This window comes from Eleginops maclovinus, chromosome 9 (genome assembly GCF_036324505.1).
Source record: "Eleginops maclovinus isolate JMC-PN-2008 ecotype Puerto Natales chromosome 9, JC_Emac_rtc_rv5, whole genome shotgun sequence".
Classification (NCBI taxonomy): domain Eukaryota; kingdom Metazoa; phylum Chordata; class Actinopteri; order Perciformes; family Eleginopidae; genus Eleginops; species Eleginops maclovinus.
In genome coordinates this window covers 14,044,110-14,069,205 of record NC_086357.1, presented here as the reverse complement: position 1 = coordinate 14,069,205, position 25,096 = coordinate 14,044,110, and the positions used below count along the sequence as shown (strand labels likewise).

At 40.0% G+C, this 25,096-nt stretch overlaps 2 protein-coding genes across 2 annotated transcripts in view; both read right to left on the bottom strand.

The window, feature by feature from the left end:
• Window positions 1-21,748, bottom strand: part of fcho1 (FCH and mu domain containing endocytic adaptor 1) — a 45,535-nt gene extending 23,787 nt beyond the window's left edge. The window contains exons 1-2 of the mRNA XM_063890857.1: window positions 21,640-21,748; window positions 11,789-11,837 (exon numbers count right to left, since the gene is read on the bottom strand). Coding sequence (XP_063746927.1) covers window positions 11,789-11,815 — 27 coding nt within the window. The 5' untranslated portion in view covers window positions 11,816-11,837; window positions 21,640-21,748. The remainder of the gene's footprint in view (window positions 1-11,788; window positions 11,838-21,639) is intronic.
• LOC134869238 (protein FAM200A-like) lies at window positions 117-2,992 on the bottom strand. The gene is made up of 2 exons (XM_063890719.1): window positions 679-2,992; window positions 117-540 (listed from the first exon to the last, which is right to left on the bottom strand). The coding sequence occupies exon 1, from the start codon at window positions 2,761-2,763 to the stop codon at window positions 682-684; it is 2,082 nt and encodes a 693-aa protein (XP_063746789.1). The 5' UTR covers window positions 2,764-2,992; the 3' UTR covers window positions 117-540; window positions 679-681.
• Window positions 21,749-25,096: the final 3,348 nt, after the last annotated feature.

The following is a 25,096-nucleotide window of genomic DNA, read 5'->3' as shown; positions in this document are numbered from 1 at the left end:
ATATTTTAAATTCATGTGAAATAGCAGTTGAGCCATAAATGCATCCATCTATATACTGTATCTACATCTGACAGCGCATTAGAAGAAAAAGGATGATTTGTTCCTTAGTTCAGGGGTTTTCAACTGGTTTTGTCCCAGGGACCACCATTCGGACTAGAAAGCAATCCGCGGCCCACTGATGTGCCTGCGCGTGCGCGTGTGTATTTGGTGTTACATGCATAGCTCAATGCATGAAACATGAAAGAGAGGCCACGCAGATTTTATAATAATAAAAGTAGATTTATTAAATTAAATTAAATTAAAGATTATTTTAAAGAAAGAATAAAGAATAATAAAGTGTTGTGCAATTCAGTATTGGGAAAAGTAACTAAAAATGTCATGCAAAGTCAGTCTAGGTGTGTGACAAAACAACAACGGAGAACAAAAATCCAACAACACCGGAGAACCAAAATCCAACAAATGAAGACCAAGGCAGCCTCAACTGCTGGCTGGTCAGGGCTTTTATAACCCAGCCAGGACAGACCTGTCACCAATCACCTGCTGTAGAGACAGAGAGATTGAGAAAAGCAGAGAGAGATTGAGAAAAGCAGGGAGAGAGAACAGGCTTACCATTAACACAGGGCGGGGCCTAAACCCGCCAGGGTCGTAACAGTGAAAACATGGGAGAATTAGGCCTACCTGTCAGTGTGATATCTGGGCGTGGTGAAGTCCACACAGCCTGTCTATTCGTGGCGAAATGGTAGACAGAGACAGTCTCATGTCATTCTCTGGATCAAGCCTAGCCCTGTACTTATTCTTTAAGTACGCCAGTGTAGAAAAACCACTCTCACACAGGTATGTGGTTGGAAAGGGCAAAAGACACCTCATTGCTTTTGCAGCAAGCTGTGGAAATTCTGTCTGGCAACTTATCCAGAATTTAACAAGGGGCTGTGTGTCGTACATATGCCTCCTGACAGAGTCTGTGGACATCTCAATCAGCTTATCCTCTTCCACAGCCGTCAGACTTGACCCTACTGATGCATCGTCACTGAATGGGAGCAGGATCCACTTGCTGTCACGGCGCCACTCTTCCGAATCAGTGAAGTACTTTGCGAATTGACGCACAAGCTTCCTCAAATGCTCACATATAGTGTCGTTGATGTCAGTGCTGTCAGGGTATTCCTCAACTGAAGGAAACATCGCCAAGTTATTGCTCTCCACTCGTTCGATCCACTTTGACATTTTTTTCACAAATGCGTCGAGCTTCTCGTAGAGCTGCATGACGTTTGCATCTCTCCCTTGCATGGAGCTGTTCAACTTGTTCAGCTCTGCAAAAACATCTGTGAGGTACGCCAGCTTAGTTAACCAGTAACTATCGTTGAAATTGGAAGCCAGATCAGAATGCTTCTCGCACAAGAACTCGTAGATAGCTCCGCGTAGTTCAAACACACGGGCGAGCACAGCGCCGCGAGACAGCCAACGCACCTCTGAATGATAAAGGAGAGAGCTGTGTTCACTTCCCAAGTCATGGCATAGGGATGAAAACAGGCGTGTATTCAATGCGTTTCGTTTTATGAAGTTGACCGTCTTGACAACGACATCAAACACACCACTGAGCTCAACACTGAGATCTTTGGAGGCGAGAGCCTCTCTATGAATCAGGCAGTGTGTCCAAATTACCCCCGGAGCCACCCTCCTTACATGCGCAAACAGTCCAGTCTTGCTGCCACTCATGGCTCGGGCCCCATCGCTGCATAATGCAACGCACCTCTGCCACGAGATATTGTGCTCCGTGAAAAAATCGTCCAGTGCTTTAAATATTTCTACACCGGTAGTTCGCCCGGGCAGTGGTTTGCAAAAAAGAAATTCCTCGCACATAGTGCCACTGTCCTCGTATCGCACAAATGTTAACAGTTGCGCATCATTAGTAACATCTGTCGTCTCGTCGATTTGAAGGGAAAACAGAACTGTCTGAAGTTTTGCCATCAGCTGGTCTTTGACATCATTTGCCATTTCCCCAATTCGTCTTCCGATTGTGTTGTCTGACAACGGAATAGTTTTTAATTTGTTGGCACATTCTTCGCTTACCATAGCTCTGCACATATCTATGGCTGCTGGCAATATAAGCTGCTCTGCAATGGTATGGGGCTTCTTACTTTTTGCAACCCTGAGAGCGACCAGATACGATGCTTTCAGTGCGTTTTCATTTATTTTTGCACTCTTCCTCATGGTAGCCTGCTGTCCTTTGAAATCACGCAACATCTGTTGCATGTACTCAACGGGTTTGGCCTTCAAGTGGACGTGATGCGTCTCCATATGCCGCGTAAGTTTCGACGGCTTCATAGCTTCATTACAGAGAATTGTTGAACATACGAAACACAGTGGTACCTCCTCTCCTGCTCTGTCTGTCGTCACTGTGAATCCATATTTAACATATTCCTCATTGTATTTTCTTTTTCGTCTTTTTTGCGAAGTTGACGCTTCGGAAGCCTGTCCTTGCCCTATCGTGGCGGCCTGTCCCTCTGTCGTGGCAGCCTGACCCTCTGTCATGGCAGCCTGTCCCTCTGGCACTTTCCTCACTACAAAACGATCCATTGGTGCTAGATATATAGCTAGACTAGTACATATGTAACAAATGTTTGCTGTACTACAACCTATCTTAAAATACTCTCGTCGGCTATGCTTATAAATGTGTGTCAACTTTGCTCGCAAGACTGTACGTAATGAATAATAAGTGAGGTTAGCGACGCAACTCATTACCATTAGCGAATCACAGGCTACCATAGACTGGATAGGCGCAAGGCTACATTCTGTCAGCTTGAATTTCCTTTATATTATTTTAAACATATTTTTCACGATATGTAACGGTATTCTGGAAATGTGTTGAAATATCAAAGCGAATTTATATTAAAAAAAAAACAATGGTGAACTGATCAACATAGGCTCTTGTCACGGACCACATGCAATGCCGCCGCGGACCACCAGGGGTCCGCGGACCACCGGTTGAAAACCCCTGCTAGTTGATAAAATATTTAAATAACTGATTAATCGTTTAAGTCATTTTGAAAGCAATGAGGTTAAACAATCTGGGGTTGTAAACTGTGAAGATTTGCATCTTATGTTTTTCTTTTGGGTAACAGGTTTTAGCATTGGTTGCTTGTCCGACGAATCAAGTTATTTTAAATGTCACATTAGGCAGAATGTGAACACAACTTTCAGTTTTGCGTCTTTTTTTCCATAACAAAAAGCAAAGGCTGGAGAAATATTCGCATTTTCTGAGACAAATGTCAGATTTGCTGTTAAGTAAAGGCCAGCTCAATTGAACAAACGCACAGTATATTTTTATCAACAGACGTTTGTTGGGCAATGATTCTGGCCGGACAACTCAGGGAGTCAAGTTTTTCAAATATCATTTTTCAGTATTGTGAGCACCACTAGTTACATCCTATCACCATAACTGTATCGAGGCGGTAGACATCTGATCTGAATGTATTTCACAAACTTGATTTGATGATGCCCTTTTATGTTACTATACACCATTATGTAAATAATAATAATAATAATACTGATAATAATAATAATAACTACTATCAATGATGCAGTGTTTTTGAGGCAAGTTACAGAACCCTGAAAAAGAACAGTGGGATTTAGGATTTAATTTAATTGTAAATTAGAATTAATTCAAAGGTCATGTTTGGCTTAATTACACTGAATATAGCATTAACCCCATATCAGGGTTTTAATCCCATCCATGTTAAAATATTATATTTAATTTGTTAAAGGATAGGTTTTGAGTTATTATACCATCTTTTGACATGAGCTCTTTTATAAACAATGGGCAATCTGCAGACAGACAGTGTAGTGGTGTTCAGTGGCAGGGACAGTTGCCAGACGCCTTTTGTTGAAACTCTACTCTCGCCACAGAAAGGTGAGCTGAGGCTAAGCCTACACACACACACACACACACACACACACACACACACACACACACACACACACACACTGCTCGCAGGCTTGGCTGTTCGCTGTTACAAAAGATAGGTTGTCCACATCACCATTATTATAGTGTTTGTTTGATCATGATAAATGCCAGTTAAAATTCTTGTTGTATATGTTAAAATTAAAAGGATGAGCAGTCTGTGCTATGTAGTCACTTTACTGCGGGAGCATTTCAGTGGTTTAGCAATGTATGTTTACTTTCGCAAATGCTTGAATATTTACTCATGATCTTGTCAGGAAAACTGCTCACTATGACTCCATAATCATCATCAGAATTTGACATAAAGTAGATACCTATTTTCCAGACACCACTCCCATTTAGTTCCAGTTTCGATTTCTATGTTTTGACGCCCCTAAGTATGCCAGAATTCTCCATCACAAGTGTTTGTCAGATGCTCAAATAGCTTCGTTCAGATCCTCTCGACCCACACCAACGTCAGACTGGGAGACGGGGGTCCAACATTCACACCTATTTCACACTGTCTGTTCTTCATTTGTTAGACAACTATTTCTGTCACATTTTGTTTGCATAGCCAAGTGCAACACTATGAATTTCTTCCAGGAGGGAATATGCGCAGATATACAAAAAGAGAGTCTGGTGTGGCTCATTGAATGGGAACACATGCCTCAGACTGGCAGGTGCAACAAAAATGAAATGAGTGTGACCACACTGACGGGTCCCTCTTCTATAATACAGAACAACACTTGTGCACGTTTAGTACTGTTGATGTTATTGATGGAGCAAACAGCTGTGAGTTGGTACTTGTGGATGCCAAACAATCTGAAGTACATTACATGAAAGCTGCCAACTAAAGGAAAGTCTGCTTCAAGTGTCTTCAAGTGTCCTAATGTATTCCTCAAGACAAGTGACTTAAATCCTTCATGTCTGATATATGCAAACCCCCTCTTGCTCCCCTCTTGGTGATTTCTTTTTCATCAATTAAGTTGACCGTTTTGGTTACGCATGAGGGAGCACATTAGCATGACAATAAGGGGAATGATGGGAGAGCAGAAGAGAGGAAGGAGGGGGGTGTGCTGGGAGGTGTAAAAGCTGTACAGGGACAAGTTTCTCATGAAGACTTTTGAAGACCACTGAGAGCTGTGGGGGATCTGCAGAAATGTGTGAAGGGGGAGGGTGAGCAGCAGGGAAATGATCATTTTATCTCAGTAAATCAGACGGCAACACTGCTCCCTTGAGTTTTTCCTCCCGTCCTCAATCTGTTTATTGTTACATTTTAAAGGGCCATTAAACTTTATGAGCTTTAAAGACAAGTGTGCTGACCTTCATTCTTCTAAAACAAATTGATGCACAACATTGGCGGTAGATTTGACATACGAGCAGTCTCCCTTCAAAACGTGTAAAAAATACAAATCAGAGGCCTGGCAAAGGTTTTTAAAGGAAGACAACACAAATGGGTGGACACCTAGTTTCAGCTCAGAGTCAGCTCCTTCGAGTCAGCTCCTTCAGCCTTTTTATTGGTGGAGGCAACGTGTGCTGTGAAGACACAGGCCATTATATTTATTCAATACTAATTTCATAAAGAAATCATCAGAATAATTGGCTTGATATACAGTATAGAATTGGCCCGTTCAGTAGTTCACCTAGATCTTTCTTTCACGATCATATACTGCACCTACATTAGGACACTGACAAGTTTAATACTCTACGTCCGATCAGTTAATAAAGTCTTCTAATCAATTACTCAGCACCTCCTCCATAGACATCAGGTTAGTCTCAAAATATTGCATACAGCTAATTAATAAAACAGTTTGAAAGAAAGTAGTTTAACTTTATCTTTGTATCTATTACGATTTGAAAGAAACTGTCATTAGTTTCTGGGATGCAATTCTTCTTCTTTTTTATGTCACACAGTTTTTTGATAACTGAACACTTCTTATTTTACAGTATCTGAGCCAACTAGCACATTTTCCACCTCAGTCATCTTACAATGTGTGTGTGTGTGTGTGTGTGTGTGTGTGTGTGTGTGTGTGTGTGTGTGTGTGTGTGTGTGTGTGTGTGTGTGTGTGTGTGTGTGTGCATTTTGCTGATCTAACCACTTTCACTTGATTCTAATTAAACACATTTTCAGACCTCCCCTCAGGCTCGTACTAAACTAATTACAGAGAGCGAGAAATCTGGACTGAACCAAACTGAACGCTGCAGGGTCTGCGTCACAGCTGCTTTACTACAACAAATAAAAACACCTTCATCTGCATATTTGACTTAAATGTCTGAGTTGTGCAGACGACCACAGACAGAGCGGACTAGACAGTGACAAGATATCTCAGTTGGAGTTTATTCTTGAACTAAACATACGGTTGCAAACATTTTATCCACAAAATCTCTGTTAAAGGTAAAGGTCTAGCTCTTAGGAAGCCAACAACTGTCCACAATTTCATGTTTGCTTTCTTATTGCTATGAACACAATAACAATTTGCTGAATAATAGATGATTGACAGCGGTCTCCTTTACTCGGTCTTCAGCAGGAACCTCTTCCACACCTGACTGGATGAACACAATTCTCCTAAACTATCCACCAAAAATCTGATTTTGAATATATTTGAGGCATAAATTGAAAAGACTGTAAAGAACAGTATGTACTCTCTACCTCTAGTGGGTGCAGACCAGTGTGGAACAAGCACAAGCATATCGAAATCAAATTAGCAAACAGTTTCACGTCTTTTACCAACGTCCTGGGGAATAAACGTTGGATCTCCAGAAAACCTGCTCGAAAAATGTTACCAATTTGTTACTGAAGGACAGTATGATGGTGCAACAGTAAATCGACTGACTGCAGCAGAAGAGTTGGTGATGCTTGTAAATGTCACCAATTTATTTTTAAGAAAACAACAAATCTTTCATCATCAGAAAATGACACTTACTCCCTGGAGTATTCTGATGCTGCAGAATATACTGATCCCAGCAATACAACAAGTTAGTCTAGCTGAACCCTCAAGCAGTCTATTTAAGCACATTCACATTTTCAGTATTTCCATTTATGCTACTTTTATATTAAAGTAGCACATGCACAACATTCAATACATTATTCTGGAATCTGCATAATGACTATTTTTCTTTTTGTAGTTAAAGTTAATTTCAATGTCGACACTTTGCAGTCTTTTGGAAGACTTTTACTTGTAACAGAGTATCTTAACACTTTTATCTGGAAAGCTTTACTGAAGTAAAATATCTCCTTTAACACTGCCCATTCATAAGTGTGTTTTCGCCTGGACTTCTCCTTTCTGCTTTGTGGATTTCAACATGTGTGACCAGGAAAAGTGTCGCTCAGGCTCGCTGTCTTAGTCTTTATAATACAGCGCTTTATTCTACAGCAATGTCTATGGCGGTGCCTTTAGTTCTGGCTAATCTGTCTTTACAGTCAGTCTGAGATGGGATCCAGTGTCTGAGGACATTCTTGCTGTGTAATACAGCCCAATAGTCCAATGAAACTAAAAGTACTGAGCAGAAAAAAAGGCAGAAGACAAAAACTGGAATTATGCTTCACATGGGCCAGTGAGCAGGGTGGTCGCTCTGAGAGGATTGCGTTTTTCTCTCATACTCGTTTACATATAACTTGGGTGAGTCCATTCTTTGTCTCCGTTTCAAACACGCTGCATTCAGAATAGACTGAAACAGCTTGACCTGTTGGTCTGCATGACGAATTGAAAGATGTGTGCAGTAACTTCACAGAGAAAACAACAAAACATTGCCAGCAAGTTCACCAGAGAGGGATTGATGTTATGAACAGACACCAGACTGTCATATTCATTCAAATTGCGACAGCGCCCCAAAATTACGCCTCCATTAATGCTGTATTCACGACTGAAGCTCAGGCGGCACCTTATTCGTTTGAGATGACTGCTGTAGAAATTCAGAACTAACTGCATATTTGACATTTGAATTTCTGCATGAGAATGGTACATTTTTGTTTTGCATTATGTTTCCTCTGTTAAGTCTCTTTCCTCCTGCAGGAATAAATCTAATATTCAACAGCAGTTATTTATTTGAAATGTTTACTTCTCTCTATTTCATTTGCTATATGTGACATGGCTTTTTGACACTTTTCAGGCATCTACCTATATACCCTAAACTATATCTGTATTTTATTCTTATGTTTTTATCTGGCTACACTGGTTTCCATAGAGGCAAATTCCAAAGGTAAAATCCCGGGTAAATGAAATAGAATTTACTTCCGATTTTGATAGACTACAAATCGATCTAAATACAGATCAGCTCTGCACACCACACAATGTAGCTGCAAAAAATCAGACAGTTGTCAAAAGTAAATCTGAAGACATTCCCACCCTGCATCAGGCGGTATATCACCGAGCCACCGGTCTGTCAGTGCTGCGGAGAGTTTTGCTGACTCACAGAAACTATCTATGCTGACGCAGCAGGGTGAGTAGAACGAATAGTCCCACAGCAGAGAGGTGTCAATAATATCAGGGGCAGGTAGCAGCCGCCTGTCAGCTGTGATGGCTCCAGAGTGATCTGTTGTGTGCCGCTTGCTTTCTAAGCTGCTTCTGTTTTTGGAGGAGAAGAAACAGTTCCTGGGAAGATGCACCTATCTTCTGTCATTATACAGTACCTGTCATTTTAAACGTTGCTTTTATGAATGATATTAAGATAAGATGTACCTTATTAATCCCCATGGGGAAATTTGAGATATTGGTATTATGATTAAGTTTGAATCAAATGAGAAATGGTTCATGGCTGATCAAGAGAATTATACATTCTTTAAAAAGGTTTTTCATCCCCCATAGCAAAATCTCTAAAGGTTAACAAATCTGTACCGACTTCGATTTCATGCTTTATTCCCACACGCTGTCACATGATAACAAATACAATAACTCTACAATCCATTTCTATCTTGGCTCTTAATCCAACTTGCCACAGAACAGATCAGAGAACAGAGGAGGAAATATACAATTAGAGGAATGGAAACATTGAAAGGAGAAAAAATGTGACACTTGTTTACTGTTCTTCATCCCAAGTAAAAAAAAAAACCATGACTCAAAGTTGTGGGAGGGCAACAACATTGGCATCACTAAATGGAGAAGCAGGCACAATAAAAAGCTGCTGGGCGTTGTTTGTTTGTTTCTATGCACACACTCTTGTATCTACGGGCTGAGAACGAGCTGCTCCTAAGAAATGAAAACCATTCTGAATACTGTTGAGCCTCAAAACAGAACAGATTTATGACCATAGTTCTTTGAAAAAATTTCTTCTTCAAATCTCTTGGATATCATGTCAACATTATCCAGTTATGAGGTGTTGATTTCAACCAACAAAAATCCTACCACAGTGAGGCTAATTTCTGCAGGGAAACAGTCCAGGCTCAAATTATGAACTGAGTATAAACTCAAAAGTATCGAGGTATTTCCTTTTTTCTCATTTAAAGCTACATGATCCTAAATCAAATATAACTGAACTCTCTGTGGGAATGCAACCTTACCTTCCTGGTGTCTTAAGTGGTTTCCCCATATGAAATATACATACTAATTTTAAGCAGGTTTTGAGTATGATGTGGGCTAAAGAAAGCCCACAGTGCAGAAAGAAGTAGAGGAGCCGATCCTAATTTCGAAAAAACTCAAATGATGGCAGAGGAAGGATAATGGTTGTTTCTTTATTAAATGAATGAATGTCATTTTTCACAACTAGTGGAAAAAAACGTACATTTTCCAACATCTCTATTGAGGGGATTCTGAAGCATAACATCTTTCTGAGAATTAAAACATTTAATTCCAAGAACAACTAAGCAGCACCGAACCTTCAGACTAACCGTTCCTTTATTTACCAAGATGTACTTAATGATAACCGATGGTCCCCCTGTGGGCCACAACCGCAGCTCATAATGAGAAGGACAGCATGCCATGTGTGCGGAGGCCTTGTGAGCACCGGGTAATGTTATTGAACCAAACAAGACGAGGCTCTGTGTATGCGACTTGTTCCCATGTGGCAGGGTTGCCTAATTAAGTGAAGGGCTGATTTGTATTACACAGCTGCGTGTGCGTGTGTGTGTGTGTGTGCGTGTGCGTGTGCGTGTGCGTGTGTGTGGATGCAGGCTGGGTAGGACACACAGATATATGCAAAGACATGCAAGCACACAAATAACACATACAAGCCTAAATGGTACAAATAAGGGAGCTGTGATTGAGAACACTGTGACAAAGCCTAAAATGTAATCTTCTTTGTGAGACAAGAAGCTCAGATGTTCTGCGACCTGGCTGAAAATCTGCATCATGACTCCCTGTCCGCTTGCTTCCCTCCCTGCCAGTTTGCTCTCATTTTCTTGTTTTTCTACTAGACTCTCTGACTGCAGACCTGCCTGTCTGCTTCCTGCAGCACAAACACTGCAACATGGATCATAGATGGATGTTTAGCAGGCTACAGAACAACTAAGCAGAGCACACTTTTTTAAATAAAGCTACAATAGACTCAGCATTTTTAATTATCCATTGAAAATTGACATGCATCCCCACAAGCTTTTTGAGTACCATCTATATTGATGAATGGCCTTTAATTATAAACATTTACACTTATCGGCTTAATTTTTAAGATGCCAACTTTGATTAATGGACAGAACCGTCAAATGGAGAAGGATCTATACGCTATCACTCCTCCTAATCTCCAGGTACAGAAGCCTGGATACAGATTCAATAAAGGGGAAATAATCTTATATAAAGAACCTGACGCCGTGCTGATTAAATATGCTCCTCACCCCACCTGAGTCTCATTTCTGTGTCTGATTCAGAGAGCCTCATTTTAAAGTTCAACGGGTAAAACATTACAGAGGACTCTGAGAAGAGTGATGAGGCAATGGAGAGGAAGTAGGGCGCACTTTAAATAGATGTACGAGGTGTGCAGGGATGGAGCAGAGAGGAGGAAGTGAGGATGGAGAAGAAAATGAGGAAGAGATAGAGACCTTGTAACAGCTGACAAAGTCACTAGGTGATGAGAGGAGTGTTGGGGGGATTAAAGACAGATTTCCCTCCTCCCTCTTCACCTCTGTGGAAAGCTGCTAGTGAGTCCATTCATTACTGCACACATTCATCTAAATACTGCCTCAATTACACTTGTACAGCTATGTTTTATTACCAGATTATACTTGTAAAAAGTAATGCATTCAATATTATGAATCCTTTCAGAGACCCTTAAGGCTTTTTGGTTATCAGCTTTTTGTTGACACTGCATTCAAGAGTTGAGTGACTTCATGGTATTTTTTTATTATATCGTCAGAATATTAATACATCGGAATTTTGGGGAGCGACATGGGAACCCCAGAATCAACTTTCTATCAAATTGTGTTTTTGAGTTGACAAAACTTCACTTCAGAGATTAACGAACCAAACCAGAGCCAAACTATTATTCGCAAGACGCACTTTTTGGATTTCTCTACAACTTTTCAAGAGCATCTTACAGCATTCATCTCCAGATGGCATTTGCTTGTACAACAAATTCATATTCCCCAATCTAAGGTATTTAAAAAAAGCTCGACTCTGGATTTAGGGCAGAAACTTAGCTTTTGTAGTGCCTGAAAAAAGTGTCATCATGTCTGATAACAAGAATTATATGAATTACATTGCCCTCCATGTAGCAGAATATTAACAGATAGATGAAAATAAAATCCATCCGTAGGCTTTTATGTGCTAACGATTGAAGGTGGGAGACAGTGGTGTGTTTTTGAGGATTAGCAGGAGGCCAGAGGCTTGGCTAAGTATAAATAGGTGAAGCTTAACGGCTCATGGTCGAACAGGTTGATGATTAAAATCATATGGACTCATTTAAAGGTGTTATCCAGACACTTACCCAGAAGTTGTTCTTAAATAAGGCCATCTTCACTCAGATTCTAGGCGATCTGTGGGGGAGAAAAAAAGTATTAGAGAAAGTGACATTAATACTTTTCTTATGTGCTCGACAAGCATTTCATCTGCCCTATGACTTTAAACTGCTGCATTATAATCTCTCGAATTACACATAAAAAAGCCTCCAGAGAAACCTGACTTCACAAAATCTCCCAGGACACCTTTGATGGGGAAGGGAAGTCCTAAAGGAGGACAGAGGAGAGCCAAACGGATAACTTCAAAGGATAAACTCAGAGGATGGAGGGAGCTGAGGAAGGAAGCAGGGAGGAGGAGTGACAGCGGAGATGGGGGCGGTTGGTGAGGGAATACAGGGGAGGGGAGATAAATCGATGCAGGGAACGCTGCGGAGCAATCCTCCAAGGAGATGATTACATCTTCTAAAACCGGAGGCTGCAGTGCTCCTCCCCTATTGGCTGAGTCACCTTAAGAGTCACATGCCAGGTTTTTGTCAATTAAGTTGTCTCATTTGTGTAACATTGCACACCAGTCGTAAAAAAATCAGCAGATCAAAACTTATTGTAATCTAGAAAGAGAAGAAACCAAAAACTCTAGGAGCAACAAAACATGTATTTATTTGAAGTTGTCCTGACTGCAGTGTTTTTATGAGGTTTTAATTTGATGATCTTCAGGAGGGATTATATTGTATCAGCAGCTGAATACACCTTCAGACCCCCTACACACACACCTGCACTGGAATGTGGTCGAGCCCTCTCACAGAGAATCTATAATGCAAGTGTTGCCCAGAGCTGCTCTCATACAGGTGCTCTGTTTGCTGGTATTCTGCTGACCCTGTGTATGTTTTTCTGTGTGCTGACAACAGCCCTTTCAATACGTTGACAGAACCTCTGCCCAGACCTGGTGACCTGGCAGCCCAACACGCAGAATCAAACACAGCACGACCCACTACACCAACACACAACACACACACCTCACACCTCACACCTTGTTAATTAGCTCAGGGTTGGGATGGAGTTCCCTGCAGGCTGCGTTCTGTTTGGCAGAGCAGGTTAGCTCTGCACAGGATTCATACAGAGCTACCGCTGAAGGATTTTTGATTTGATTTTTTAAGGATTCTCTGAACTTTTTAGGGATTCATAAAATGTATTTAGTGAATCTTTAAAATATTCATAAGGTCAATAAATCAAATGTGCTGCTCAGCTGTAATTTGTGAACAATATCTTAGGGTCATTTTGGCAATAAACATAAAATCATACTTTCTGTACAAACGAGGAATATTTAAAATTTAGAAAATAAATATTAACACTGGATGAAAAGTTAGACACAGTTCTTTAGATTCAATAAAAAGGAAATCCCTGATCATGGCTAGTGAGTACACAGTATTTGCAATGATGAACAGTAGATGCACAAGGGCAAATATAAGACAGAACAAAAAAAAATGATCAGTCGGTAACAGATTTTTGAACAAATCACACAGTTACGCTTGACAGATCTTTGACTTAGTGTGTAGGATTGCTGACCGTAATAAAATCTACATTATTTTATAGAAAAAGCTTAATAAATCTTACGTTCGGTCACAGTTTCTGATACAGTACAGTAATTCTTGAAGGTTGAATGATTTTTATATCATGTTATATTTTGACTTTAACTGGTCACGATACTGATGTAGATATCATGTCCATGTACTTCCAAGCTCTGGAGAAAATGTAGGTCTTAAATAAAACAAAACAAAGAGGAACATAAACACAGCCAATCGGTGATGCAAGATTTCTATAGGTCACCGGCACACTGCAAAATAAAACAGAATTCCCATGCAGGGACAGAGATCCTGAACAAACCACCAGATGGTTTTCAGGGGAGCAGACAGAGGGGACAAAGGGGGGCAACAGATAAAAATGCTGTGATGGTGAGGGATGACAGAAGCCTGTTGTTCTCTTATTGTGACAGTCTGCTGCGGCATATTGAAGCATACTGTAGATCTGAGCTAATAATTAGCTGCTTTGTTTTAATCTTTACTGTGTTGACACAGCACGATCCAGAAACCAAAAGGCAGAGAGGTGTGCCCCGGGACCCCATGTGGATAGCAGCCATGGTGGGATGTATAGAAGAAGCTGACATCCAGCATTCTCCATCTGCTTCTAACGAAACGCTCAGCTGAAATCCGCTCTGAGGCAAACAAAGCCCCGAGAAGAAGTGGGACACACTCTGACCTTGATTCCTCATGCTCAAGATCATTTTTTATTCAAAAAATTAAATGCCTGCACAAATGTTGGTCTTTCTGTGCCTACCCCCATGTACATATTAATCACAGCAGCAAATCTCCACCTACTGCAGACACAAATACACTACTGTGAGAAACGGATAGTCAAAGGGGAAACTATATAAATAAATGTACATATACTGGATATTTTAAGTTGCCTCTGTGCATTCCTCTGAGTGCCAGCCAGTGACTTTATAAACGGGTAGCTAATAATGATATTCTCAGATAAAAAAGGTTGGAAAAATATGGTTATTATTCCAATATTGCAATGTAAGAGGATGATTAAGTGCAATGACGTGGCCCTTTCTTACAAGGACTGCAGGTCTGTAATCTCCAATGAACATTGAAAGAAATCATCAATTCTGCCTGTTAGCAAAAGAATAAAATAAATACAAAAATGAAAAAGGTGGAAAAACAAATAGTTCAATACAAAGCTTAGTGCTTCACACATTTGGTTTCTTCCAATATCAATACATTCCCTAATGCTAATGGTATGTAGCCAAGGAACCAGTCTAGTGTTGCTAAGTGAAACAGGATTCGTAACAAGTCAGTGTGGTTATTGATGCGTTGCAGACCTGGGACCAATGCGGAACAGACTCCTGGACAGAGTTCAAAAATGAATTTGTGCTTTTTAAAAAGTTTAAAAGTCCAGCAAAAAGGAAATACGTTTTGGTAAATCCAGCTTTTTTGGTCCTGCACAACTATTGAGATTGAGCATAAAATACCTACAGTACTATCCATGTCTTGTAATCCTGTTTCCTTGTCAATATTCTCTCTCAGGACCAGAGTGTGGAGTGAGAGAGAGCAGCAGCAGTCACACAGATAGGAGGGTAAGAAAATAAACACAAGGTTTGAGGTGAGGATCATATCATCAGCAAACAGTAGAGATACAAGCAACCAGCCTTATCAATGAAGACACACTGACCCCTTATTTTGCCCTCTGCCGTCCTTAAACTGCCTGACAACAAATAGATGGCTGCCATGAAGAATTAGGACTCAAGAAAAGCAGATGGAGAGGACTGAAATAAATTGTCTTACACAGAAAACTATGTCAACAACATAATTATTAATGGCTCATCCTTTCTGCCAACACAAGCCTTTCTGTATTTATTTCCTTTTTCTTTTGCCAGAGAGCAATCTAATACCAGATGTCTCTCTTAAGGCTGGGAGAGAGGGTGGGTCAACAAAGTAATAAAGGCTTCCTCACCACCTCCACCTGCCTCTCTCCCTGCTCGGCGTGAGAGAAGAGATGAGAGAGGTTGGACAGGATTACTCACCATGACACTTCTCACACTATTTTCAAAAACCAGAGACCAGCTTCCTCCTCAAGCTCAAAATGCAAAAGGAAATTGAACTGCACAAATGTCAGTACACAGCAAGGTCTGGAATAAAGAACTCATCTTTATTTAACCTCTGAACACTAACACATTCAGAGAGCAGGAGGAAAGAAATGCCACATAGAAATTGAACAAAATGGGCTGATGGTGATCTCAGGAGTGATAGAATCAGACAGGTAAACACAAGTACGTCTACAAACGCGGAACCAGATGAAGAAATGAGACGAACGTGTGAAGTGAAGCGACATATTGGCTCTAGCATGAGTAAGACAAATAAAGGCCGTCATCTAACACGCAACTGATTCAAAGCCATGTTTGAGACAGGTGTGTTCAAATGAACAAAAGATGACAAAGGGATAGTTGCAGTTGGAAATCTACTGAAGCTCAAAAAACTTAATTTTTAATGTGGAAAAAATGAAGTTCATAACTTGATTGTCAGAAATTGATCATGTACAAACTGCGATTCAATTTGCTCTGTTAGGCTTTACAGAAGCAGAGCAGTGCTTTAAACTGGATGCTAAAATCAGCATACCAGCTAACCTCCGATGAGCATGTGGCCCCGAGAGGTAGGACAAGGACAAACGGACTGACTTCATGGAGCAACTTCAGGCTTACAGTCTACTGCACTGCAGATCGACTCGTCTGTCCCTCAGTATTAGTTTTAAACCTGATTTGGCGAAGCGTGGAGGAGAGATCATTCTGTGTCAGGCCTAATTTCCCCCTTCGCCGCCACCAGACAGCCTTCTGCACTCTCATGCAGCGTGACTCACTGCGGCTGGTAATTTAAAGCAAGACTTCACGGTGGACTTTCGTGCCTGAATAAAAAACCTGTGTGGGTGGATATGATAAGACAAACACTATACAAGCTTTCAGTTCATCTGTACTGATGACATCCAATTGAGTTTCCACTTCCATTGTGAATTGATTTTTATTTCTGCATGGAGAAAATACGTATTTCCTCCACCGTATATTCTCTATAATTATGTCTTTCCACAACTAGATGCTCCTGTCTGCATCATCACCATTGACTGTCAGCGCAAACACATGAACTCCAGGGGGATCTCCAGCAGTGAAGTGCTTGACCTTAGGCGACAACATATGGTGAAGCTCCAAAGGTCAACAATTGATTCAGAGCTATCAATGCTAGTCTTCATTCAGAGAACAGAGCTGCTCAGGAGTCATCACATGACCGTAATGTGAACCTTCATTGGTCCTATGCTGAGAGAGATTATAAACCTGTGCCAAAAAATGAATGAAGAACCATTGCAGGGTTCAAACTAAGGATTATTTCCTATCTTTAGATTTGTAGATGTTCTATTCCAAAACGTCAAAGATTTACAATATCACAAGGTGGCCTATTCAACTTTCTTTCCATCAGTCAAAAATATATACATTTATCTATATTTAATATGATCTCACATGATATGCAGTATCCGCATGGTGATTCATTGCATGTCTAATATGAAGAGAAAGATAATTGCTGCAATCATATTGTTGGCACAGCCCACAAAGCCTAATGTGTCAACAACAGCACCAAAACAGTAAAACCGAAGCCTGCACTTTAACTATGACACACTGGAACCAACATCACATCACCACCAATTTAATGACAGCCTGTGTTTGATGACTAGAGCAGCTTCAGCAGCACTGCACAGATTTATTCTGTCAAAGCTGTAAACAGGCTGCCGACTGAGCGCGTGCGGGAGCTCTCAGTGACTGAGACCGAACGAGAGAAGCAGTGAGACAGCAAACACAATAGACAGGAGGCAGAGAGAAACAGAGAGAAGCACAGTGGTAAACACAACTCCGGCTGGCAGCTCCCTATTGTCCTGGCCTCAATGTGCTTTTGTCACTGCAGCATACAGCCCGGGTCCAGTCCAGTCTATGACCTCGTGCCAGGCGGGCATCACCAAGCACTGGCATGACCAGCAAACACAAAACTGGTCAACATGTGTAGACAGCTAGAGAGGAGCATGTTGGCAGCAGTGCAGCAGCTCAGTCTAACACTAGTTTATTGTATCTGAAGAGAGACTGAGGATATATTAACAGCTCTTAGTATTCTCTTCTAGTAAACCATAAAAGCTTAACTAATTAACTGTTCCAATTTTACACTTTTTTTTACACAATTAAGAAACAGCTAATCCTTACATTTAAAGAACTGCATAAAACGTTTAGTGTGAACATGAATTCAATCTATAGGTGGTTGGGGGAGTGTGTCAGTCCTTCGCATAACTTGAGAAGTGTTTAATCTACTTCACACTTGTGAGTATATTGCTGGGCGTTCAGCAACGGATTTGGTGCAATTGATCAAATTAATGAACAAGCGAACATCGCTCTATGCAGCAGCGATGCTTCAGGGCTCTGCTTATTTCAGCATGACGTCTGAACTTCTAGCTGCGACAATTATCAAGAAAGTCAGAAAGCGGCAAATCCACAGTCCCAGCATCGGACCTTTTACAAACAGGCAGGTTTACAATACAATGAGTAATATAAGGGAAACGGATCAGACAGCATTTTAAATACATACAAACAAAAACGTTTGTACAGAACTGCCTTTTGTTTTGTTGATTAACTGATTCATTGTTTGGTCTACAAAATATCCATCCAAACCAAGATTTTCAATTTACAATTAGAGAAAAGCAGCATTTACATTTCAGAAGATGTAATGACTTAATTAGTGCATTGATTAACAGACTAACCATTTCAGCTTTGGATATCTGATAACTGTTCTATGAATAATGAATAAGAAAAAGACAGCATTCTAGAAGAAGCAATTACGAATGTGACTAAGTTATTCACATCGTTATATAGCCAAACAGTTTAAACCTATCATTATAATCAGAGTGTTTTCCTCCTTGTGACTGTGGCCAATTCCTTTTATATTAAAGTATTCTTGAATTTAAATCATACTTCATGCTGCTTTAAGCAAATCAACTGAAATGTTTTCTTCTCCCTATCACTTTTAGCTTTTGAGCACAGCAGATTATACAATAAACCAGTAACCCAGAAATAGTTCCAGGACTATTCTGCTCCAGGATCCTCCCATCTGCCATGAAGAGACCTCAGGCACAGGTCATGGTTTTACATGATTTTACTGTTAAATGGTAGTCAAATGAACTTTTAGACCTGTAGTCATAACGGCACTCAACCTGTATTGCACTTTGTTACTCAGAGCTTTGAATTGACAGGGCTAAGTAGTTCTGTTTGTGTTTTCATTACATTACATTACAGGTTAACTTTATGGTTTCCTGCCTCATGTTTCCTGCCTCAGGGTCCTGCCCTTCTTGGCATAGCAGAGGCCTAGCAGCACTCTAGCCTAAATATGAGAGACTACGCATGTATAATTAATATTTGTCATTGGCACCATATAATGGGCTGTGGGAGTGCCAATAGGGGAGGAGGTGGGCAGGCTCCCAAAGAGTAAAAGTAAGAAGATACTTATGGGTCAAAGAGGAGGAAAGAGAGTGATCAAGTGAGGTGAAGAGTCCGGCTCATGCATGGGTGCAACTGTGTGCGAATGAATGTTGTTCCTTTATTCAAATATAAATGCAAAACAGGGAGCTCTTGTTAATTCACCGTTTCTTTTTCTCTTGTCACATTCCCCTTTTTTTATGTGAGCCACAATTAATGTCTGTAGAAGTTAAAATGAAAGTCTAAAATAGCATCAGGCTTTACAGAGGTGTTTGTGGTTTAGTAATTGGTTGTGTGTTGCATGGTTGTGAGGAAGCAGCCTGTCAACAAAAGCTGGTGGTGTTTGGGAACTTGGTTGCCAGCCCCCTCACTTTCTGTGATCCCCTTAATGAAAAAGTGTAACTACATATCTCACCTGGAGTAATGTGTCCGTTTATGCTTTCATTTTATTAAATGTTGATGTGATAGCAGGGGTATGCCATGTCAAATTGTTCATGACACTGTTAATAGCTAATGTTGGTCTATGTGAACATTGAGGGACAAAAACCTGTCAAAGTTGAGCGAGTATGTAGGGAGGGGGGTGGTGTATGTGTGTGTGTGTGTGTGTGTGTGTGTGTGTGTGTGTGTGTGTGTGTGTGTGTGTGTGTGTGTGTGTGTGTGTGTGTGTGTGTGTGTGTGTGTGTGTGTGTGTGTGTGTTTTTGGGGGGGATATGTTTTCAAATCCAGTAAACATGTCACAGTGTGTGGTCACTTTTGAGCTATTAGAAGAACTATGCAAAATGGTACAATAAAGTCCTCATCATTATCTTGGTGTACTGACAATGCTAGCATTTAGCGCAGAGCTTTTCTCACTCAGCCAGCATCATTTACAAGCTCGGACTGAGTGTCCCCAACACACTTACAGGAATAGTCACAGTAGGTTTCTAAATGTAATTTCAGGGTTAGATTTTAGATTGCTGGTGCTTTTGCCTGCAAGGCATCCACCTCAGTTGATGATCAGACTTTAAATAACTTTAAGTATTTGGCTTGTTGATCTACTGGATGGAATGTCTGCAGACAATTTCATCCAGTTTTTGCTTATTTAATGACAGCGAACTCTCTTTTGTTCACTCTGTCTCTTTCTTTTCATCCCACCCATCCTGACTCACTTTCTGAGCATTCAGCAAAGAAAAAGTCCATCTCCTGTTGAAGTCAAGGCACCAGAGAACGTTGTTTATGTCTCTGATATCGAAAGACCCAGCAGCACTCAACTCCTGACATTAGCTTGAGAGGCAGAGAGAGAAAAAACAACACTGGCAGACAGACCACTGTGGCACAAGAGGACAGCTGGGCTGCAAAGTAACGATGCAAATACAGTGGTTTGTGCTTCAGCTCTTTTGAAATTAAACATCTATGGAGGCAGTTAAAGGGGAATTCCAGATCTGTTTCTTTGGTGCCACCAGACAGTGGTAGCATATCTTTTAAATGATGCAATAAAAAGAGGATCTTTACCTCAAAACCCTAAACCAGCCTAAATAAACCTGTCTTACTTTCACAAGATAAACAATATTGTGAGAATTACCAAAGCGGAATCGTCCCATTGGCTCACAAATGACAGAATAATCGTTTCTTTTTACCACGTTTTATTACGTTCGATAGTATACAGTAGAGAGGAAAGAAATGTTGAAAAAAAGGGAAATCAAAGGATATGGTGTGGTCACAGACAAGTAGTGTGCAGTAAAATCCCAATATGTTTGGTTTTACCATAACGTTGAAAGAATATTCACATTCATAATTTAATGTTTATGAACATAACTTTTTTATAATTAACATTGACCTACCAATTTGACAGTGTTGCCTGGCTCCCCTCCTGTGTTTCATTCTCAGGAGTTTGTTTAATGATTTTTTTATTACAGATAATCCTTTTTAAATAACAAAACTAAATGGGTCTATCAGGTAATGATAGTGACTGAAATGCACCAATGCAGTGTTGTCACAGCTAGATCATTTCCATTCAAGACAGTATCAATCATCAAGACAGTGTTAACATGAGGTGGGCTAGTCCTTCTCCATTGTGTACCATTCTCCAATGCATTCACACCTATAAGAATGCACATGAAACATTTGCGGGCATCAAAATGTCTCTCTCTCCATAACCTAGAAACTCAATAATGTGTTTCTGACCTCCAGCAATCAGATATTGTGCTGAATAGTCAGTATTCACATGTGTTACTGTAATATTTATAATAACTACTCACAAGCAAATATCCAAGGCAGGTGGTGTCACAAGTGGTTTCATTTGATATTATTTGCCAAATTCAGTTTATGACAGATACATCGATACGCAGCAGATCATTGTGGTACATGAATGCATACGATATATTTCAAGTAAACATATCCGGTACAAAACACAATTGACAGACTAAAAATCCACCATCCACATAACAAATTACTCAGAACTAGCATTAGATGACAGAAATATCCTCGGACATGAAGTCAGTGTCAAATGAATGCATGTCAGTAGGACTTTTTGAGATTGAGACATTCTGACATATTTGTTTAGAGTGAACAATGTATACTAAAGTTTAAATTCTGCATTTCAATAAGGCGATATTTTAAGATATTTCAATTGTCTCCCGATAACTTTTTGACGTAAGCTTTATTTCCCTCCTTTCATGTGTCAAACAAACGTGTCTCCTGCTGCTGCTAGACAGTTTTAATTCAACAATGTCACAGCCATGCAGGACCCACTCGATATTTTGATATAGCTTAGCATTAGCTGAGTCTTTCGAGCCAATTATATTCAAGTAACACAAGGTGGTGAATAAAAGACAACGAATACTTGATTACCTTCGTAGACTTTCCCAACAGCGTTTATAGTATAGTTTCCATCCCCAGTGTTTTTGGCTGCCACGGTCCAAGACTAACGTGCACCCTGAGCGGTCTGATCATAGTAGTAGAAATTCACCAGGCAGTTTTCAGAGTGCGCAAAAATTCCCGCCCAGCGCGTAACCGATTGGTTTCTCTGTCCGTCATTCAGAGAGAAACGTGTTGTAGGCATAGCAACCATAAAAAGGCGGGTCTTAGGGAGAATACTGGCAGTCTATTGGGTATTTGTTTCCAGTGCAACGCCCACAAAATACAGAGCGTATAAACGAAGTGTAAGGAACCTGAAGGACGTGGCTTCTATAATCTGCCTGTCTGCATCAAGATCAAACAAAGCCAAGTTTAGCTATTTAGAGATTAATATTACACCATCTTAACATTACTGTCTGACATTATCATATACTGTATATATTATATATTAGGTCGTTCCTTCCTCGCATTGAAGCTATTTGATGATGATTTAATGATTGAATGTGTTTTAAATGGATATTCTCCGAAATACCCACGCATACACTTCAATGCACACAATACAAAACGATGATGTCAATGCAAACATAATCATGTACAACACATAAACACATGCAGACTGTTTAATCTGTTGTTGTTTTTATCCTGAAACGTAATTTACAACATTTTTCTTCAGTTGTTTCATCTTAATTCGTGACCAACTCCAAAGCAAGCCCAGTGTCCTATCAACAATGCAAGCAATCCAAAGCTTAAGTTTAAAAATCTCACCTAATCACAGGCATTCCATCACATCTTTGAGCTACTGCTGCCCTCAGGTCAAAAGTACTGTCACCTGTGCAAACGAAAACACCTATGATCATCATTTGTGTAATCAATATGAACAGAGGCTTCTGTTAGCCATTTTGTGCCCTTTGCCCATAACATTTTATTTGTATATAGGCTTAATTCAGCCCTCACCAGTGGGTACCTGCTGTTAAGTTTTTTTTAAATGCATCCTCTCCAGATGTGATAGGGTGTGTTTTATTTTACCTTTGTCAATTGGATTTTAAACATGCAAACCAAAAACACATGTGAGCCTTCTGCATGCACAAAGTAGACAATAAAGGAACATAATGTATTTCCCTAAACATGTAGTCAGGTATACTATATCAGATCTGGTTGGAAACTCTACGATGTACACTTAAACAATGGTTGGCTGAACTTCATGAGTTTGAAATCACTAAGTGTAGTATTAGTGGTTAAAACAAGAAAAGCCTCAGGCAAATTTAAGGAACTGAGCTTTGTGTTTCTCATCAATCAACCCGTATCAATCATATTGACTTCTGTATATCTCTACAGTCAGGCCTCTTGGGAGACTAAATATACCCTGTTTTTTACCACCAATATGGAAGGGTGTGTACATGGCCTTTTGCATACAGTCACAACAGGTGTAATTTATAACCACAACACAATGTCTTTGTTCAATTGTTTTGTGTCTTTGGGATAAGCTTGTCCTTTAGTCACTCTTGAAGCTGCAGGGCCCCCACTATACCAGTGTGATAACAAAGAAATGTTCGTCAATACATGGCCCTAAAAACCTTACCACATAGCTGAAGTTTTTAGATATTTTATAATGTAATTGTCAGTCAGAATACTCTTGGTACAGGAAATGAGTTGTGGAGATTGATAGGGAATAAAAATAATAATTTCTAGATACGAAATAAGCATATTTCTTGATGGCCATGAATACATGTATAAATATACTTCTGAGCCAAACTCCTTCTTAAAATCAGATAAGATGGGTGAGATGCAGGCAGTTGTCCAGCAGGAGGCTATGCTAGCATCACTGGTGAGGAGCATGTTGATTGATGGGAATTGAGTTCTCTCCTTCTTGTAACATATGGTGCAATTTTATTTGCTGCAAAATGTGAAGCCAAATAAAGATACTCTGCTGTGGATGATAAACCAGGAAAATACACTCCTAGTGTTCAGATCCCCGTTTGTGTATGACACAACCTCTAGCAAACAGGCAGTGTGTCTTCATCTCGGCATTAACAGCTGAGTCTGTTTTGGGTCTGTCCTAAATGAGAAATTCACTGATTAAATATGTTTAGACAGAGGCTGCAGCTCACTACTCATTGTATACATGTGGCCATTTTCCATCTCAGCAAATGGTTTCTTGGTTAACACCAAGAGCAAACAAGCACAGATTTTATGACGCACTGCTTCAGCTTCTTGTGTCCTTTCAGGTGTTTTTACACATCAAAGAAGTGAACAGTGAGAGGCCTCTGCTAGAGGTGTTGATGCTTGATGTGATGCTAACTGATTAAATATTCAAATCAAGACAGGCTGCTATGGATCATAATGTCAAAGACAGTAAGTTTAGAATACACTTCCTGTTTAGTAAGATTAGATAATCATCACCTCACAGGAAGCAAACACTTTACCACAGTCACAAGGCAACATATCTAAGACATATAAATCCTGTACATTATTATGCATCCATATGTTGAGTGTACATACAAGAGTGTAAAATACAAGCTGTGTGGTTATATACAAACTCTATCTTACTGTAAACTGTCTGCTGGCAGTGCTCCCTTGCTTCCATCTGCTAACAAATATAAAAAGCATGATAAGCTTTTAATCCATGGAAAAATCTTCTAAATAAAATGAAATGAGCTGTCAGATTTAATTATGTCTCATTAGTGCCTATCACCTGTTGGTGCTCCTATTCTTGTCCTGTGTGAGTGTTGCTTCAAACAGCCGCTGATACGCTCTCATTTGTCTCCCTCTAAAGGTCTTTTGTGATCATGTTCTATTCATCAAATCAATACTCTGTTGAATATTTTGTGATAAGCATTTTCATAATTTTATCTAGGTTTAGCAGATGAAGGGTTTTCAATGGCTGGATCATTTCATAGATGTGTGATGAATAACTTAGTTTTCTTTAGCCTGCCTAATCAAGCATAATAAATATATATTTATTTAAACTTGAACAGGAGTCAAACTGAAAAAGATCAGTTGTTTTGTGCGTGTCCTCTGATAATAGAAGTGTAAGATTGTTGTATTGTTTCCTGTTTTAAACCATTTTGCCAAAAACGCAGCCAGAAAGTGACTGACTCTTTTCAACTTGGAAGAAGGCAACAGCAAAATGAATAATAAAATAAACTGAAATATGATGAGAGATAAAGTGGCATAATATATATTTATATATTTTGGATATATATTTAGACTTGGTGAAAGTAAATTGAAAAGATCCTTCATACAGTTGAATTCACACATCAAAATGGACCACAAGTTTATGTCACCCTCACAGCACATTCACTTTGTTAAATGTCTGAACGAGAGCGCAGTTTCTACACACTGAAGTAAAAACAAGTGCAGTGGAGCAAAGACACAATAGTCTAGTAAAAGATGACAGCGTCCACAAACTTTTTAGTTGGTAAACTTTAATTGCGACAACAAGCTTGACAGT

Bases quoted from the DNA above. Each gene is read 5' to 3' on its own strand.
- LOC134869238 (XM_063890719.1), bottom strand. From the start codon at position 2,763: ATGGTAGCCTGTGATTCGCTAATGGTAATGAGTTGCGTCGCTAACCTC.